The following is a 17,988-nucleotide window of genomic DNA, read 5'->3' as shown; positions in this document are numbered from 1 at the left end:
TAGCAGAATAATATCATGATTATTTGCATCAATACAGTGGCCAATTGTTTAGCAAACTCTGCAATCACATGAGCGCTACAGAAACATCGATAACAATGGTCTCTTGCTGGTGCTCAGCTGCATTAAAGGGTAACTACACCCACAAATCTACATTTCATAAAACATTTCCAGACCTCAAAAGTGGTCTCCTGATGTAGTTTAAGTATTGTTGTTTTTCTATTAAAAGTGTGATTTTGAGAGAAAACCTGCAAAAAAACGGGGGAAAAAACAAAACCTGGAGAAACGGAGAAAATTACATTTAAACAAAAAAAACTAAAACGGACCCTTTATATGCTATGCTCAGTTAACTTGAGTGTCCCCCCTGGAAGCAGAGGTGCTCTGAGGAAAGGGGTTCCCCCTTTCCGGCCCTCTTCCCACTGATCGCTCTGTCATCAAAATAAGTTGTAAAAAATAATATATTTGACTTGTTTAAAACTTCAACAATGCCTCATTGTCTTCTGTGCTCTATTATTACGTTGTCATATACTGCCGTATTTTTAGTATAAAAAAATGTAGTAGTCCGAGTGTAGTTATTTCTGATGAAATGTGTGATCTAACTTTCCCCTCTATCCAAAGTAATAAGGTTGATATAGTAGTATATCAAAGTAATCAGACCAATGATTTTACATTTAACTTTCACTATATTTTAACTGCTTTGTTTGTTTTGTTTAAGTAAAAAAACTTTAATAACTTCTTCAACTACCACAACAATTATTTTAAACAGGTAGAGCAAGTCCCACAATTTTCTTAATGTCAAATTACCATATATTTTCTTCATTGCTCTCATTGGCACACCAGTCTGCTCACATAAGCCTCATTCATATTTTAGACTTCATGTGCAGCTGTGTTATTTGCTTTGTGTGAGGATGGACAGGACAACCGTGGCCTGTGCATTCTGCAAGTAGGATCCATCCACAGTTTTGAAGTTTCGATAAAATATGCAACTTAGGAAACTTGTACAATATTCAGAAAAACAACAACCCTAAAACCAGCATGTTATTACTGACTTGTTACTCCCACTCCCAACTTGAGCCTACTCTAGAATCTCAGTGTTAATCATGTAGGATCAATAAATTAGCCAGCTTACTATGTGAAATGACCAAGGCTGAACACGGTGATCAAAGCAACGAATACTGTTACTGCCCCCTGGTGATACAAAGACTAACATAGTTTGGCCACTGTGATGTTACGTCTTGGATCAGGCAACTATAACACCACACACTACAAAGTGAAGAGAAGAGCTGTGCAGCATTGTATTAGTTGGCCTGACAGGGACCGGACAACACAGATGGATGACATTATGCAGAACATGTAAAACAACATGGCATCAATCTCTGTTCGTTCAGACTGGACCTCAAGAGGTAGACAGTGACAGCACTGTAGACATGACTGGTGGTGGATGAGAGTAGGGACTGAGTGGCCCCATCGCCGCAGACCTCTCCCCTCCTCCTGGGGGTTAACACTGAGGAGAATGGGTCCAAGAGGGAGACCGGCACGGGCCGCACGCTCCCCACCACCACCAAGCCTCTCTGCACAGCCCCAGCCTCTCTCCCCTTACCCTGCCCACCAGCTGCCTCCTCAGCAGTTGCACATTCCACACCAGGAAGTGACAGAGGGGAAAGCAGACGAGAACAAAGCAAAGCACACACAGAGTGGCCACCAAGGGGCACCCTCCAAAGTCCAGTACCTTGTAAATGTAGGGCTTTCCACTGAGGTTGGTTTGGCCTGCCAGCCAGTAGACCACAGCAAACAGGATGTAAAGGCAGCCAATGAGGAGCTGATAGAGGTAGTGGGCCAGGTAGATGGGCGTTGCTGATAGGAGAAGGTCCAGCAGGGCCTGGGCAGAATTTCCCACGTGCATGTTGAGGTTGAATGGGAACAGAGGGTGGTGCTCCATGGGGTAGTCCAGGCTACAGTAGGGGAAGGGCACAGCGAGGCAGAAGGCACACATCAGGCTGTGGAGGAACCACTGCAGTCTCGGGAGATGAAGAGGAGAGAGGGGAGAGGGAAAGGACCCAAGGGCTCTGCTCCGATTCCACGCTCTCTAGTTTGGTCCCCTAAGAATGAAGAGCAGATATCAGTCAATTCATGTGTTTCGATAAAGACCAATTCAATCAAGAAATTCAACTTTAACTTAAAACAAAAAGCAGCATGGGCAGCCATCTTATTGTCATCACATTTCTGTCTGTGAGCATCCTACCTCCAGAGCAGGTCTTTCTTTGGTCCCTGCAGTGGCACCTGACTAGGACTGTGGCACAGGCCAGGTTACAGGAAGCAACCAGGTGGTAGATAAAAATCAGGCAGTAGGTCAGGTGGCTGAAGAAGCCACTTGAGATTGGAGAACAGCAGGCCAGAGTACATACACCAAATCAGGGTGTAGAGCAACATGAAGAGCGTGTACAGCAAACAGACCCAAGGGGCTATGCCCCACTTTGGGAGAGAGGGACAAGAGGACAGAGTCAGTAGTCTAATTTGAAATACAAAGACTACACCTGTTGCCCTTGGACAAGCTCAGAATCCCCAAGCCTACAAAAAGAGGAGCCTGGTGGTTCCGTGTCAGTGAAAATTATTCTCAGTAGATCAGCATGACTGACATCTGTCTGTCTATCCATAAATACCTGTGGCTGCAGCAGGAACTCTGATCTAGAGAGCGAAAGGTGGAGTTTGGTCAGGGAAAACTCCTCCTTTCCAGCATTGCGTCCAGCTCAGACCCATATGGATCAAAGTAATAACAGGACAACCTGTGAATAAAATCGACCATAAGTCCAGTCCTCCGAAACTCCCTTAGATCACCATCTCAAAGACCAAATCAAGGGATGGCTTGATGCAAAACAGACAACAGTCACGTCACAGGCCTTGTCTCCTTAATCAAGTTAGCCGTCATTAAGGTCTCATGACTTGGCTTAAGTTGACAGGACAAAAGGCTCTATTGGATTCACCACACATTCCAGCCACTTTGGCTATTCATCTAATGAGAGAACTTCATTACACTGATCTGTCACACTCTGTGATGGTTAAATCCATTATCAACCTGGTGCATAACACAAATACATCTGAGACGTTGATCAATTTCATTTGGATAGAATACTGTTCATCTATCAAGAGGAAGCCAGGTGAGATCACAAACATATGTATATATATATAGAACATCTGTCTCCTCTAACATCGGGAGCTTGTTGGAAAAAAGGGCTAAATTGAATGCTTAAGGACCAGCGTTGCTCTTCCACTACTCTCCATAGACTTCATAATCATGTGCATTCCACACCTGTTCAATGGAACCTCTATATCTGGTAGTCCAAAACCACAAAATCAGATACTTCTAACTCTAAACTGGTTACAGTAATATTAAACATTCCTTGCAAGAGTTTACCTTTAGTCAAAACATAATGCACAATTTGTCAAAACCCAATAGAGTTGATGCTGGAATCATACCTGTTCTGGTGGATACACTCAAGCCAGGCAAGAAGTAGTATTGAAGGGTAACATTGGGGTTCAAGGATCCAGCGAACTGTCCCAGGAGGAGCAGTTCAGCAATGTCCAGTGAGTCAGACAGGCTGTGGGGAGGGGCAGCCCTCATCACAATACTCCTAAAAACAAAAACTTCCTTATCAAATCAAAGTGCCTCTGTGGCTACACTGAGTAAACAATTGAAAACTTCAGCACATATGCAAAGTATTGAGACTATGGCAACAATACTGTAACTTGAAGCACATGATCTGATTCTGTGAATCCTTGTACATGTAATTAAAAAAGTATTCTAAAATGTGAAAAAGCAGATGGAGGCACATAAACACAAAAGTCAAGTTTAATTCTGATCTCTCTCTCAAACAACCACAGAGGAGCTTAGCACAGCCACATTTGTATTCCATACAAAATTACAAACTGTACAGAATGCTATTGATAGCATTTTATATGGAAGAAAAAGGCAAAAATAAAGCTTTTTTTTTTTTTACTAAATAAAAATATACATTAAATAGAAGAACTAGCTTGGCCTGTGAAATGCCCAATATCTTCATTATTTATAGCTGTTGTACAAGGCCACAGAGTTCATAAATAACACATTGTTCCTCTTGTTCTTGTCATTTTCACAGTGGTGAGGATAATAGGCAGGTAACAGGGATTGAGGATGGAGTGGATGGCTGTAGTATTTGTTCACTCAATCTCAGTGAAGCGTGCAAACATGGCTTTGCGCACGGCGTCCTTGTAGGTGTCTGATGCGGAGAGTTCGTAGTTGCTTCCCTTGATGCCCAGGCCTGTGCCCTTGGTTCGTAATGAGGCCTGTGGAGAGATGGCAAGAAGATGCTTATCAAAACAGACAGATTGGGCTCAGGTACCCCCTTAGGTACACCTGCTAATTGGCCAAACATATACAAACTCAACACACTGCCATGCACCAACCTGACCTGTCAGAAAATAGCCCAGTGATAAGAGACTACAGGCCATTTAAGCACTAACTTACTGCAGATGAAAAAGGCCTCTAATTTCTCATTTTGGCTGCATAACTCACAGAGATGGGTGCAGTGATGCCCTGCTGGTTGCGGCCCAGGCCCTTGCCCTCCTGCCAGCCCATGGCCTGCAGCATCTTGTTCCCAATGTTGTCACTGGTCAGACCGTCTTTGGTGGGCTGCTCGTAATTCCTGTGTGTCAGGTGGTTGATGAGAGGTGAATTAATCAAACAGTATTAATAAAATGTAATTCATTTATTTCTGGTTACTTGAATTGATCAAGGATATAGTTGGACAATAAAATTCTCGTAACGTGAGACCCCCTGCTTTTGAGATAGGATTGGTTGAAGCCCTTACACTGTGGGGGCAGGAGGCTGATAGAATTTCTTCTTCTTGGGTGCTGGTGGTTCGGGAACACCATACTTATCCCTTCTTTCAGCAGCTCTGTCTCTGTACTTCAGCTACACAGAATCAGGTCAACATAACACAAATTATAATCATTGGTGTCATTGAAGATATCGGCTTTCTAAAAATGTTCCTGTGAATGTCAAATATCTTCAAAGAGTAAAGCCTACCTCCATCTCTTTTCTCTCCAACTCTTCCAGCTGGGCCTCAGATAGTTTGGATCTTCTGTGAATTTCCAAGTTTTGCTAAGACAATAAAGCAACAAAAAAAAGAAGGGGTTAATACTCTCCGGGAACTATGCAATTCACACATTTAAATGCCACGACTAGTCTTGGTATGACAGTTCAAAAGAATGTGTGTTCTCACCTTGCTTATGCTAAAAGGCAACTGCACACCCTCAGCAGATGGCAGGGCCAAAAATATCCCAAAATATTTCCCTCCACCCTGACTCAGAGATTAAAGTGCCATTCTGCTGCTTGCCATCCTACCTTGTGCAGGTCTGAGAGCTGCTGGTGACGCAGCAAGGCGTCTTTGCCGGGGAACTGCCTGAGACAGAGCAAGCAGGCCATCTTCTTCCAGTCTGTCAGCTTGTCTGACCCCTCATCACCCACACCTCCACTCTCTGGGTTGGCTGCCTCCTCTGAGTCACTGTCCCCACCAATGTAGGCTGCCACCAGGCCACTCTGCAACATACACAAACCTTTAACTATGAAGTGAGAACCATGCCCCACAAGCCACTGGAGGACTGAGGACTGGGCTTTCCAATAGGGATAGATACAAAGTGATTTCACATCTCACCACCAGATGGCCCAAAACCACTAATAATCCAAGCTGCTATTGTCTTTCTCTGTAGTCTAACAGTAGTGTTTCACAGTGCCATCTCAGCTACATCCTTACCTTGGCTACTGGGGTTTCCGGTTCTCCATTCTTCGGCAGCTCATTCATCACCAACGGCTGGGTCTCAAACCCTGCACCATGCTGGAGGAGCAAAATACAAAATCAGACACTTGCATTTACATTTTAGTCATTTAGCAGACACTCTTATTCCGAGTGATTTACAGGAGTAATTAGGGTTAAGTTCCTTGCTCAAAGGCACTGAAAGATTTTCACCTTGTCGGCTCAGGGATTCGAATCAGCGACCTTTCGGGTTACTGGCCCTACACTCTAACCGCTAGGCTACCTGCCACCCATTGACATGACACCAAACAGTTCATAATCCTTTAATTGAGATAAGTATCTCAGTACCACAGCTGTGACATGATTTAAGAGCCAGCTACAGTATATTGACTCAGAGGGTTATAATCATGACTACCTTTTTCTCAAAAAGGGTAGAGAAGCCTGCATCGGCAGCGGCAGCCTCTCTCCGGTCCTCATCCCTGCCCTGCCCCAGGCCCTGCAAGCTGCTCTTGATGCTCTCCTTCTGCTTGTTTAGGCTCTTGGCCCATCGCTCCATGTCTTTGGCTATCTGAAATGGGAGACAACAGAGTTCCTAACATATCTCACAACATGTATTAGTGCTTCAGTATGAGACTTCCCATGCTTGCAAGAGGTGCTTGTCTGCCTGTTACCTGCTGGGCAGACTTGCTTTTGGGCTTGTCCTTCTTCTCCTTGGACTCTGTGCTGGATGAGGCTGTTGAGGAGGCAGAAGCCTGTTCGGAGCTTGAGTCTGCTGCTGCTGCTGTTGTTTCTGCTGCTGCTGGTGCAGGGATGTAGGTCTGTGTCTCACTGTTCCAGTACAGGTACTGCTGGGTCTGGGAGTTGAAGTAGTACTACACAGAGATTTAAAATACATAATAATATAAACACATCAATCATGATCATTTCCCTGATAAGGAGGAAGTCTATATGGGGTGAGAGAGTAGTTACACTGTCTTCAGAAAGTATTCAAAGTGGAATTAAGTTTTCAGAAATGTTTACAAATTCAAAAGAAATGAAAAGCTGTCTTCAGTCAATAAGTATTCAACCCCTTTATTATGGCAAGCCTAAATAAGTTCAGGGCACCTATTGGTAGATGGCTAAACGTTTAAAAAAGCAGACATTGAATGTCCTTTCGAGCATGGTGAAATGATTAATTACACTATAATTATATTTTTTTATTACACTATAAATACACCCATCACTACAAAGATACAGAAGTCCTTCTTAAGTCAGTTGCCTGAGAGTAAAGAAACCATCCCAGGGATTTCACCATGAGGCCAATGGTGACTTTAAAAAAGTTAGAGTTAAATGGCTGTGATAAGGCACTTAAGTAAAACTGCAAAAAATTCAATACTGAGTACAACCAGTCATATTTTCAAGCATGGTGGTGGCTGCATCATGTTATTGGTATGCTTGTCATCTGCAAGGACTAGGGAGTTTTTTTGGGGGGGGGTAAAAAGAAACGGAACAGAGCTAAGCACCATCCTAGAGGAAAACCTGGTTCAGACTGCTTTCCAACAGACACAGGAAGATGAATTTACCTTTCAGCAGGACAATAAACTAAAACACAAGGCCAAATCTACGCTGGAGTTGCTTACCAAGACAACATTGAATGTTCCTGAGTGGCCTAGTTACAATTTGACTTAAAATCGTCTTGAAAATCTTTAGCAAGTCTTGAAATGGCTGTCTAGCAATGATCAACAACCAACTTGGCAAAGCTTGAAGAATTGTAAAAATAATCATGTGCAAATCCAGGTGCGCAAAGCTCTTTGAGACTTACCCAGAAAGACTCAGCTGTAATCGCTGCCAAAGGTGATTCTAACATGTATTGCCTCAGGGTGTGAATACTTTCTGTATTTAATTTTCAATATATTTGAAAACCTTTCTAAAATCATGTTGTTTTCACTTGGACATTATGGGGTATTGTTTGTTGATGGTTGAGCATTTGTATATATTTTTTAATCCATTTTGAATTCAGGCTGTAACACAAAATGTGGAATAAGTCAAAAGATATGAATACTTTCCGAAGGTACTATACATACCTGGCTGTTAGGGTCGTAGTACAGACCAGTCTGTGGATCGTAGTAGTACCCAGATGACTCATCATATTGGTAAGCAGAGGTGTCAGGAACAACTGGTTAAAAGAAACAGCAGATACATTGTATTGAATGACCTTCAGGTATTCGATCTATGACAATGACGTTCAAACTAAATAAAGAATGGAAATCCCTTCTTACCAGATGTGCTGTCAGAGAAAGTGGCAGCTCCAGGGGAGGCTGCCAAAGCAGCTGCTGCTGTTCTCAGTGAAGAGGTGGCAACTCTGGAACTGGTAGCCTGTGGTGGCACATCAATCTGCCCAACTAGTTGGTGCGCCTGTGGGTGGGAAAACAACAGCACCACATGTTCAACTGCTGCACTCATCCGTATTGACAACACCCGATTGAGCAGCATGTGTGTAACAAGCATCATAAATATTGATGTGAGCCCTTAAGCGCTACCTGTATGGTAGGCTGGCTGAGGAGGTGATGTTGGTAGATCTGTGTGGTCTGGGAAACAACCACACCTGCTGCTGTAGGGACCAGGGCCTTCACTCCTGGTGCAGCTGCCATTAAAATACACGAACCATGATTAAAGTCATAACATAAACCAGACAGTCTGAGTCACTAGTTGTAGTGTTAAGACGCACTGTGAAGTAGACGTCGGTCTATTTGGATTCTCACCTCCTAATATTCCGTCTCCAGGAGCAGGATCCAACACAGCAGGCTGCTGAGGCCACGACAGATAATCCTGCCCATACTGAAAGACAAATATTATACATGTTGCTTAAAACTACCTTTACATTTCAATTTACTGGCCATCTGTCATTGATGCACAGCTTCAGGTTTAAAGAGCATCCCCCACTTGGTGTGGAACGATGAGTTGAGTTGGCCTCCAAAGAGTACTGACCTGTGTGTGCTGTGCACAGCCCTCCTGCAGGGAACCATAGTCTGTGGTAGCACCCAGGGCCTGCTTTGGCTGAAAGACGGAAAGAGACCAAGGCATGAGAACAGAGTGGTGGGACCACAACTACATGATTTAGATAAAGTGACATGAGGTGCAGAGGGAGTAGTCATAGTGATACCTGGCTGGAGGACCACTGAGCAGCAGCAATGGCTGTGCTGGCAACGGAGAAGGCACTGACTCTGTTTCCATCTGGCATCAGCAGGTCTCTGTCGGGGAAACACAAAGAAATTAGATCTGGATTTTGGTGTGGGAGGATGCATGTTTAATCTTCTTGTTCCTATGGTGCTTTCATATAGCTGTGTATGGAGTGAGTATGTGGTGTATTGTTTGATAAAGGGAGACAGAGTCATGACTCACTTCCTGGCACTCTTCGCGTAATCCACCCCAATAGTCTTCCCATCCAGCTTCAGAGGGGGCTGCAGGCCCTGGAGGATTGTCAGGAGCTGGGAAGCCTCCTACACAGGAATAATAGGGATTGCAGACATACTGTCAACATGAGACCTAACTTAGCCAATCATATTACAATGACAATGTGCATCATTCTGATGACAACACGCATACCAGTGGAGAGGAGAGCTGTACAAAGGCGAAGCCTCTGTTCTGTCCTGTCTGTTTGTCCTTGATCAGACGGATGTTGCCCGGAGACAGGATGGCGTAGGGAGCCAGGGTCGTCATGATGGCCTCAATGCTGGAGAGGGGAGCGATGTTTCTCAAGATGATCGCTGTCAAGAAAATAAGAGAATGTTCCTACTCTTCCTATCAATAGCCACACACAAAGGCACACAGAATGGTTAGAAGATGGTACTCACTGTCACCACAGTAGTCTCCAGCTTGCTTAGGCTCTAAGTTCCAGTCACTGGGGCCAGCAGACTCTGACCCCTCTGTTTAAAACACAATAGCAAAGTAGTTCTATCAAGGCCCACCCAGCAACTATGATATCACCTGGGATCGGCCACTGGACTTTCACATCAAGGGTCTAGAATGTGATACTTGATAATCACTGGTCTCTTTTGCTGAGCCATCTACATTGGGGATGCAAGTATGAACACCGGGCTACTTACCTACTTTGACTGCTCCACATCTGAAGCACCTCAGTCTCTTCCGGAAATTGTACAGACCGCACTGCAAGCAACCGGTTACATTGTTTTCACTCAGTTTAATTAAACTTTAACGACAAAATAGTGTATCTAGAAACATTGATGGAAACTATGAGTGAAACCATTTGGCAACACAAAACAGAGAAGGGATTTGGTCTGTGGAGTAGGAAACATGGAGGTGGAGAAGAGGGGATACTTACAGCATTGCAGAGCCAGTTTTCAAATGTGTGTCTCCGGTTGCTGTAGTGCATAGCTACACACTTTCCCTGGATCATCAGCTTATTCTGTAAGATCAAAAGCCACCAGTTATTTTTGCTTCCTCAACTCCTAGCCACACAGTCAGGTGAGATTCTCATACTATCACACCCCATGAGCGAGCACAGCCGGGAAGGGAAAGAGTTGCTAGGTTCACACTCGCTTAGGTACAACCCCTCAGAGAACACAGGGGTGAGTAGATCAGACAGAGACACAGAGAAAGAGAGAGACACAGAGAGAGAGAGAGCTATGAGATAGCTACAAGGGGAGGTAGAGATAGAGAGCTAGAGAGAGAGAGATAGATAGAGAAAGGGGAGTGCATGTGCTGGGTAGGATTCTAGCAGTGTGTCGGACCGGAGTGCTACCAGCCCGTCCTTGGCCCATTCCCTCGTCTTCGGTTTGAAAGGTGGAGGATGTGTAATGGGCCAAGAGACTGAGCTGGAGCAAAGTGTGCTATGTGGAACCCTGCCCTTGGGGCAGCCATATCAAAACATGGTTATGTGAGACACCCAGAACCAAAGAGCGCCTAAACTCTCAAAGTAAAATCCTTATTTTCTTAAAATATACACTTATTTAGCTACACAACAGCACACACAAAATGAGCTACCTCCTCTTTTGATTGCTTAAATCCAGTCTTCATTCCAAATGTTAAAAATGTATAAGTTGACACTTTGTATGGTGAGCTTCAGAGGGTCCAATGCTAATCTTGCACATTTTTATTGTATAGACCATTTTTTTTCTGTCTAACCTGTTTAAACTAGAATCTATGTTAGAATAATCCATCTAGTTCATGATATTATAAAGACAACTTAAAGAAACAAATCAGATTCATATAACAAAAGCATTGGCACTGTCCTTTGTCTATGTAGGACCCTCAGCTCTCAGCAAATGGTCACTTATACAGCACATTTCTCAAAGGTCAGTCTCTCAAGACATCTGTTTGTTATTTTGGGCTCTGATCTCCAAGACAAAATCTAGACTTGGCGATTGTTGAAGCAACCTGATTGGTCTCCATCCATCGGGTAGCATCTTGCAAGTGATAAAACTCCACGAAGGCGAAACCTCTGCTTATACCTAGAGACAGCATTCAAATATAGACGGGAGTTGTGTTAGTCAGAGTGCTTTGGCACAACATTCAAACTCTGTCACAGTCTGCTTCACAACCCATTACAAGTGAAACAGTGGGATTTACTTTGAAGAGGGTAGGGGAGGGGTAACCTTTGCCATAGCATGAAAGCCTTCAGATGACAGTGCTTGGACCACACTTGACTGATTGCCACGCAAAGATGATACGATAAAATGTGAAGTGTTTAAAAATAAAAGAGAAAAAAAAAGAGACAAGTACACCCACTTACCAAAGGGGTATCCTACGAAGCACATTTGAGGAGTTAGCGAGGTAACTTTGGTCAACTCAGAGTTCAACTTGGGATAACCAGTCACACGAAAATGGCTCACCTTTTAGCCAGGTAAATTACTATGGCAACGAATCCTTCAGAACTAACCTGCTCCAGGGCAGGCTAACTCAGGGCTAACTCCACTTACCCTGAATGAAATGACAGAGCAGAGAGTTGAGGACCAGTGAAATCAGATTCCCTCTTGCAAAGATTGATTCATCATCCCCTTCATTAGGAAGACGACGGAGTCAATATTTTATTAATCCATTTTTTTTTGTGTTAAAATATCACATTACACTTTTTTTTATGACAGAATGCATTTTAAACTTCATGCAATGTAAAACATTTGTATGACTTAATAAATAAAAATTATCGATATGAGTGAGGAAAAAGGGTGCTTGTGCATTGACAAGCACACCAAAGACAGCATTAATAATAAGTAATAAAATAAAGATGGCACTTCTAAAAGTATATTTCACACCATAGCCTGCTGAATTTGCAAGATAACTTTTCTTTCATTTTGAGTTCGGCACAAATGAAAATGTGGCACTGACTCACCCATGGATTGATGTTTCAGCATTGTCTCAATGAAAAGTTTGTAGCCATGTGCGACATGCACACACAGTTACAAGCCTGCTAGAGTTAGCGTCAGACGGACAAGCAATATCCACTGTCGTAGTATGGACGACGACTGAGCTGGAATGTGAAGCAAACTGAGGCTGGTCAGCTTTAGAAAAACCCTGAGTACATCTAGCTTGCTTCGAAGGATACCCTTATGGTCTCAATCTCATCTACAAATAAAAACAATCCACAAAAGAAAAGACCCACTGGTGTAGGTGTGGTGAAGGTTCCTTTGCTATGGCAAATATGATTGATATAGGAGGCAAGGTGGCGTGGTAGTGTGTGTGGAGCCAAATCAACCTGAGGCTCCAGACAACAACTCTCACCTGTCCTCTTCTTCATCAGCCGGATGTCCACAGGCTGGGGTCCCTGCAGCTGCTCAAGAGCAGCCTGGATCTGAAACACAGGAGGGGAACATTCAGTGGGCCACGGTTCACTATATTCAAGAGAGGTCACAATCCACAATGTATGTTTCCTATTATACACATCAATACTGCATATGGCATGCTAGCCTCTATACGGCAGCTCTGTGAAGCATATTATCAGTAGTTATATCAAAGTCGGTTAGGAATAAAGAGGACCTACAGCTTCCTCTGTGACATAGAGGGACAGGCCCCGGAGCATGATGGTCTTGCTCTCCTCCTGCCCCAGTTCCATCTTATAATCCTGCTCTTGATAATCGCCATCAGACTGATAGCCATCTTCAGACCTGTCACTGTTGTGGCGCTTTCGCCTTCTCTGCAAGAAGAAAACATTTGTTAACTGAAGAGGGCAAGCAACATTACATCTGAGAACAACAGCTCTTCATGGCAAACAGCCCAGTACCGAACATGTTTTTGATGAATGCATGTCCAAGGTCAATGAGATCCCCATGACCGTAACTTGACTCCTCGAGTCTCACCTCAGGGCCGTCTCGGTCTCTGCGCTCATCAAAACGGTCAGTGTGTCTCTCATCACTCCAGCGCTGGTCATAATCCCTATCTTGCTCTCTGTCCCGTCTTTCACGCCACTCTGGATCATCTCGCCCCCGGTCTGACGCATACCTCCCACTACGCTCACTTCGGCCAAACCTCAGAACATAAGCACACAAGGGAACATTATTCACATGACATAATCAGCTAATACACATATATCTAGGAACGGCCCCCTGTTCAGGGGCAGAACGACAGATTTGTACCTTGTCAGCTCGGGGATTCGAACTCGCAACCTTTCGGTTACTAGTCCAACGCTCTAACCACTAGGCTACCCTGCCGCCCCCATGTAACATTCCTAGCTCAATAATGGACTAAAGGAGCCAAACGTTACTCCTTATAGTCCAAGGACCTTACATGTTCTGTTTAGAGGTGGATTGGCTCTGGAAGCCAAAACAGCCAAATACTCCAACTAAACGTGAATCGATTCTCAATTGCAGTACGGTTCTAGCAACAAAAAGCCCTGTACTTTCATATCAAAATAATTTGACAAATGCTAAATATTCACTTACTGTTCACTGTTTTAATGCAATTGCAGACACTATTTTTCCAGTGACAACACAGGTGTTCGTAGACGCAGATAGCTAATTAGCACAGGTGCGCCTCTGTCTTCCGTCCGTTTACAAGCCCTGTAACATGGAAATATGGCCGTGTGGGAACCCTCACCCTATAAAATGTATGTGGCAATTTAACCTTTGATTTCTTGCTGATATGAAAGATACTTTCCTTATGTTTCCAAAACCATACTGCAAGCGATGCATTTTAATGTACAGAACTAGCGTCAGGCCTCTTAAAGCTGCAATATGTAACATTTAGGGCGACCCGACCAAATTCACAATGAGTTATAGATATGTCATTCTCATTGAAAGCAAGTCTAAGAAGCGATAGATATGTTCTGTGAGCGCTATTTCTATGCTTCTGGTTCTTATGTTTAGTTTTTGCATCTTTTACTTTCGGTTTTGTACACCAACTGAAAATACAATATTTTTGGTTATTTTAAAGATATTTCACAGCGGTTTAGATTGTACAATTATTATACATCTATGAATGGGGCATTCCTAGAAAATACCATGTTTGTCAGAAGAGTGCATTGCATTCAGAGATAACAACCCTACCTATACACTTGTTTACACTGAGCTGCACTGGGGTCGGAACACAATCATAGCGCACATTTACATGCACACTACAGAGTATGGCATTACTCACGTAAACACCGTACTTTGTTTATCTTAAATCGGCGTAAGATCATAATCGAAGTAAGCATACGCTGATTAAAACACCTGGTTTTCTGAGCAATCTTTCAAATGATTAGGAAATGTAAACACCTTAAATCGGTGTTCAAGCAGTGTATTTGATCTAAGCACGTGCCAGCACCGGGTAGCGCAAGCCTCACTCTTATGCGAGAGTTAAATATGCATCTTATATATAGTTTACACATACAAACTTTATATGTCCGAACTCAGAATCAAATTGTCTTTGCAAAAATAACAGTCACCATAGTAGAACATTTATTTTGTTTGCGGATTTTCTGCATTTATCAAAAGTCCCATCAGTAGCCTGACTTCAGATGTGTCCATGTAAACAGGATTATTGGGGAAATTTGTTCTTCTGGCACTGTATGTAAATGTTTTAAATGACAAATGATATACTGAACAAAAATATAAATGCAACATGCTACAGTTCATATGAAGAAATCAGTCAATATAAATAAGTTCATTAGGTCCTAATCTATGAATTGTACATGACAAAATAGAGATATGAATCAGTTGGTCAAAGATAACTTTAAAAAAGTACAGTATTTCTGTACATTCAAATTGCCATTGATAAAATGCAATTGTGTTTGCTGTCCGTAGCCTATGCCCACCCGCCTGCCCATACCATAACCCCACCACCACGGGGCACTCCGTTAACATCGTTAACATCAGCAAACCGCTCGCCCACACTATGCCATAGACGTGGTCTGCGGGTTGTGAGGCCGGTTGGACATACTGCCAAATTCTCCGAAACAACGTTGGAGGCAACTTATGGTAGAGAAATTAACATTAAATTCTCTGACAACAGCTTTGGTGGAAATTCCTGCAGTCAGCATGCCAATTGCATGCGCCCTCAAAACTTGAGATATCGGTGGCACTGTGTTGTGGAATAGTGTTGTGTGACAAAACTGCACATTTTAGAGTGGCCTTTTATTGTCCCCAGCACAAGGCACACCTGTGTAATGATCATGTTGTTTAATCAGCTTCTTGATATGGCACACCTGTCCGGTGGATAGATAATCTTGGCAAAGGAGAAATGGGATATTTTATTTCAGCTCATGAAACCAACACTTTACATGTTGCAGTTCAGTGTATTAACCTGACTATCCACAATAATCACATGATTGTGTGCATGTAACCATGCGCTATAATTACATTAAGAAACCATGAAGTCGCCGTGAGATATGGGTCGGAAAATGTACCTCAATGCAGGGACGGGACATGCCACAGTACTCCTAATTGTACAGTTAAAACTGGCAGTATTTCAATCTTCTCATTGGAGCAGTGTGGATAAAGGTACAACCGAGTACAGTATCATATCTAATCCCGGCATTGAGGTACGTTTTCGATCCATATCTCGCACTGTGCCTTAATGTAACTATGACTGCGTTTCGACCCCATTGCAGCTCAGTGTAAACAAACGTAATGGTAGTGTCGGTATCTTCTGGCAATCTTTACTCCTGAGTTAGGCATAAAGGTCGGAGAAATTCTCACCTCTTGTCAGCCCCCATGTTTCACTGCTGAACAGCAACAGCCGGGCTTACAAATGAACTGTAGGGATGCAAAATGAATGTTGCATCAATTACTAACCTTGTTGAAATGCCAACAAATAATTAAACACTAATTTACTTAAACGTTATTGCTTAAAAACAATGCTAGCTACTAGCTGGCTAACTTGGCTATCTAGCTAGCTAAGGATGTAGCAAGCGACACAAGTCTCGGCTAGTACTTACCGAACTAACTGCTATTTTAGCTAGCTAGGTCTTTGCCAAGTACACAGATTAAAAATAACGTTAGCTAGGTGAGATGATTGAACAGTCAAGGATTATCTTGTTAGAACAGATTTGCCAGCAGTTGATAGCAATGTAAAAATGGTAAATTGAATACTTACCAGTTAAATAAAGTATCAAGGCCTGGCTTTCGTGGCCTGTTTTATAACATTACAAATAAAAATGTATTTCCCTCTGATTCCTTCTTTAGTTTTGTGCCAGCATACAGCTAACGTTAGCAAGCTAGCTACTGTTGTAAATCCAAAGGAATGGGTAATGGTTAGATGGGATACAGTTTGTCAAAAATCCTTTTCCTCATCTAAACGAATTATCCTAACCTACTACGTTCATTCGGTCATGGCTAGAAAGGATGTCGAATTTGTCATGGTGACGTCATAGTACCATCTGCTCGACTCGCGCCGATGTAGCTAGAGTTTGCGTTGCCTGAAATCAGTAATAGTATCATATTTATAAACAGGAGAAAAGGAACACATTTGTTGTAAACAAAAAGTATAAAGCGTCTGGACAGAATGTAGAGTTCGAATTTAATCAAGGAGAGATATTAATCTAGGTCATTAGTAAACTAGCTAACTAACGCCTTTGCGTTGACTAACGCGTTAGATAGCTAGCTAACGTTAGTGAAGTAGACATACGTGTGTGTTATTAATCTATTTTAGTTTATCCGGCTATAGAGATGAACTACTATTCTAATTTGTTTAATTTATAAAATCTCGCATCGTGAAAAAAATGTGCACTGGGAACTCGAGTATGTTCCCTATGATGGAACCCTACGCCTGTCAAATCAAATGCATTTATAAAGCCACTAGACTAGGGCAAGGATAAACATGCGAGTGATAAGAGGGAAACACAAACGGTAATTAATCTAATGTTTACAACGATGCACAATGAAGGTGATTATGATTGACTGATATTGGGAGGAGGGGATGCCTGTCAGGAAAGGAGAGATTGAGAAGTTTATGAATTAAATGTTATTTCCGTGTCAAATCGCCAATTGGCAACCCATTACTTTTGGGATTAATTGACACAAACATTACAATAATTCACGATGGTAATGAAATTATAATTATTCTTACGGTATTCTCTGCATTGCGCATCACATAAAGAGTGAAAATGTAAGGTAAAAATCAATACACTAGTAAATAAGGTTATCCAAACAATAATTATATCCCTGGAGCAGTAAAATAATATACATACAGTGTATATACACATACAACATATACAGAAAAATAAATACTGAAAAAAACAGAAGGCAATCGAACCCAGTATGGCACAAAGAGAAGAGTCATATGGGAGACAAGCCTATACACAATCTTAAACTCATCAAAAAATGAAATGTCAATTTTTCAGGACCCTGTCTTTCAAAGATCATTTGTAAAAATCCAGATAACTTCACAGATCTTCATTGTAAAGGGTTTCCCATGTTTGTTCAATTAACCATAAACAATGAACATGCACCTGTGGAACGGTCGTTAAGACACCAACAACAGATGGGCAATTAAGGTCACAGTTATGAAAACTTAGGACACTAAAGAGGCCTTTCTACTGACTGAAAACCACCAAAAGAAAGATGCCCAGGGTTCCTGCTCATCTGCGTGAACGTGCCTTAGGCATGCTGCAAGGAGGCACGAGGACTGCAGATGTGGCCAGGGCAATAAATTGCAATGTCCGTACTGTGAGATGCCTAAGACAGCGCTACAGGGAGACAGGATGGACAGCTGATCGTCCTCGCAGTGGCAGACCACGTGTAACACCTGCACAGGATCAGCACATCCAAACATCACACCTGCATTACAGATA

The 17,988-nt window shown here is 42.7% G+C and overlaps 1 protein-coding gene across 1 annotated transcript; it reads right to left on the bottom strand.

Annotated features, from left to right (window-relative positions):
- Positions 1–3,828: 3,828 nt before the first annotated feature.
- LOC124003009 (RNA-binding protein 5-like) lies at positions 3,829–16,588 on the bottom strand. The gene is made up of 25 exons (XM_046310919.1): positions 16,293–16,588; positions 15,896–15,952; positions 13,079–13,247; positions 12,763–12,915; positions 12,504–12,573; positions 11,163–11,236; positions 10,108–10,191; positions 9,872–9,932; positions 9,620–9,691; positions 9,372–9,532; positions 9,168–9,265; positions 8,929–9,016; positions 8,754–8,822; positions 8,528–8,603; positions 8,306–8,409; positions 8,045–8,180; positions 7,850–7,941; positions 6,458–6,658; positions 6,202–6,354; positions 5,787–5,867; positions 5,378–5,572; positions 5,060–5,134; positions 4,842–4,945; positions 4,547–4,676; positions 3,829–4,317 (listed from the first exon to the last, which is right to left on the bottom strand). Exons 2-25 carry the CDS (start codon positions 15,910–15,912, stop codon positions 4,192–4,194), a joined length of 2,589 nt encoding a protein of 862 aa, XP_046166875.1. The 5' UTR covers positions 15,913–15,952; positions 16,293–16,588; the 3' UTR covers positions 3,829–4,191.
- Positions 16,589–17,988: the final 1,400 nt, after the last annotated feature.

The sequence above is a fragment of the Oncorhynchus gorbuscha genome, linkage group LG18, assembly GCF_021184085.1.
Source record: "Oncorhynchus gorbuscha isolate QuinsamMale2020 ecotype Even-year linkage group LG18, OgorEven_v1.0, whole genome shotgun sequence".
Taxonomy (NCBI): Eukaryota; Metazoa; Chordata; class Actinopteri; order Salmoniformes; family Salmonidae; genus Oncorhynchus; species Oncorhynchus gorbuscha.
Note: the sequence above shows the minus strand (reverse complement) of the source record. Positions and strands in the feature narration are given on the sequence as shown.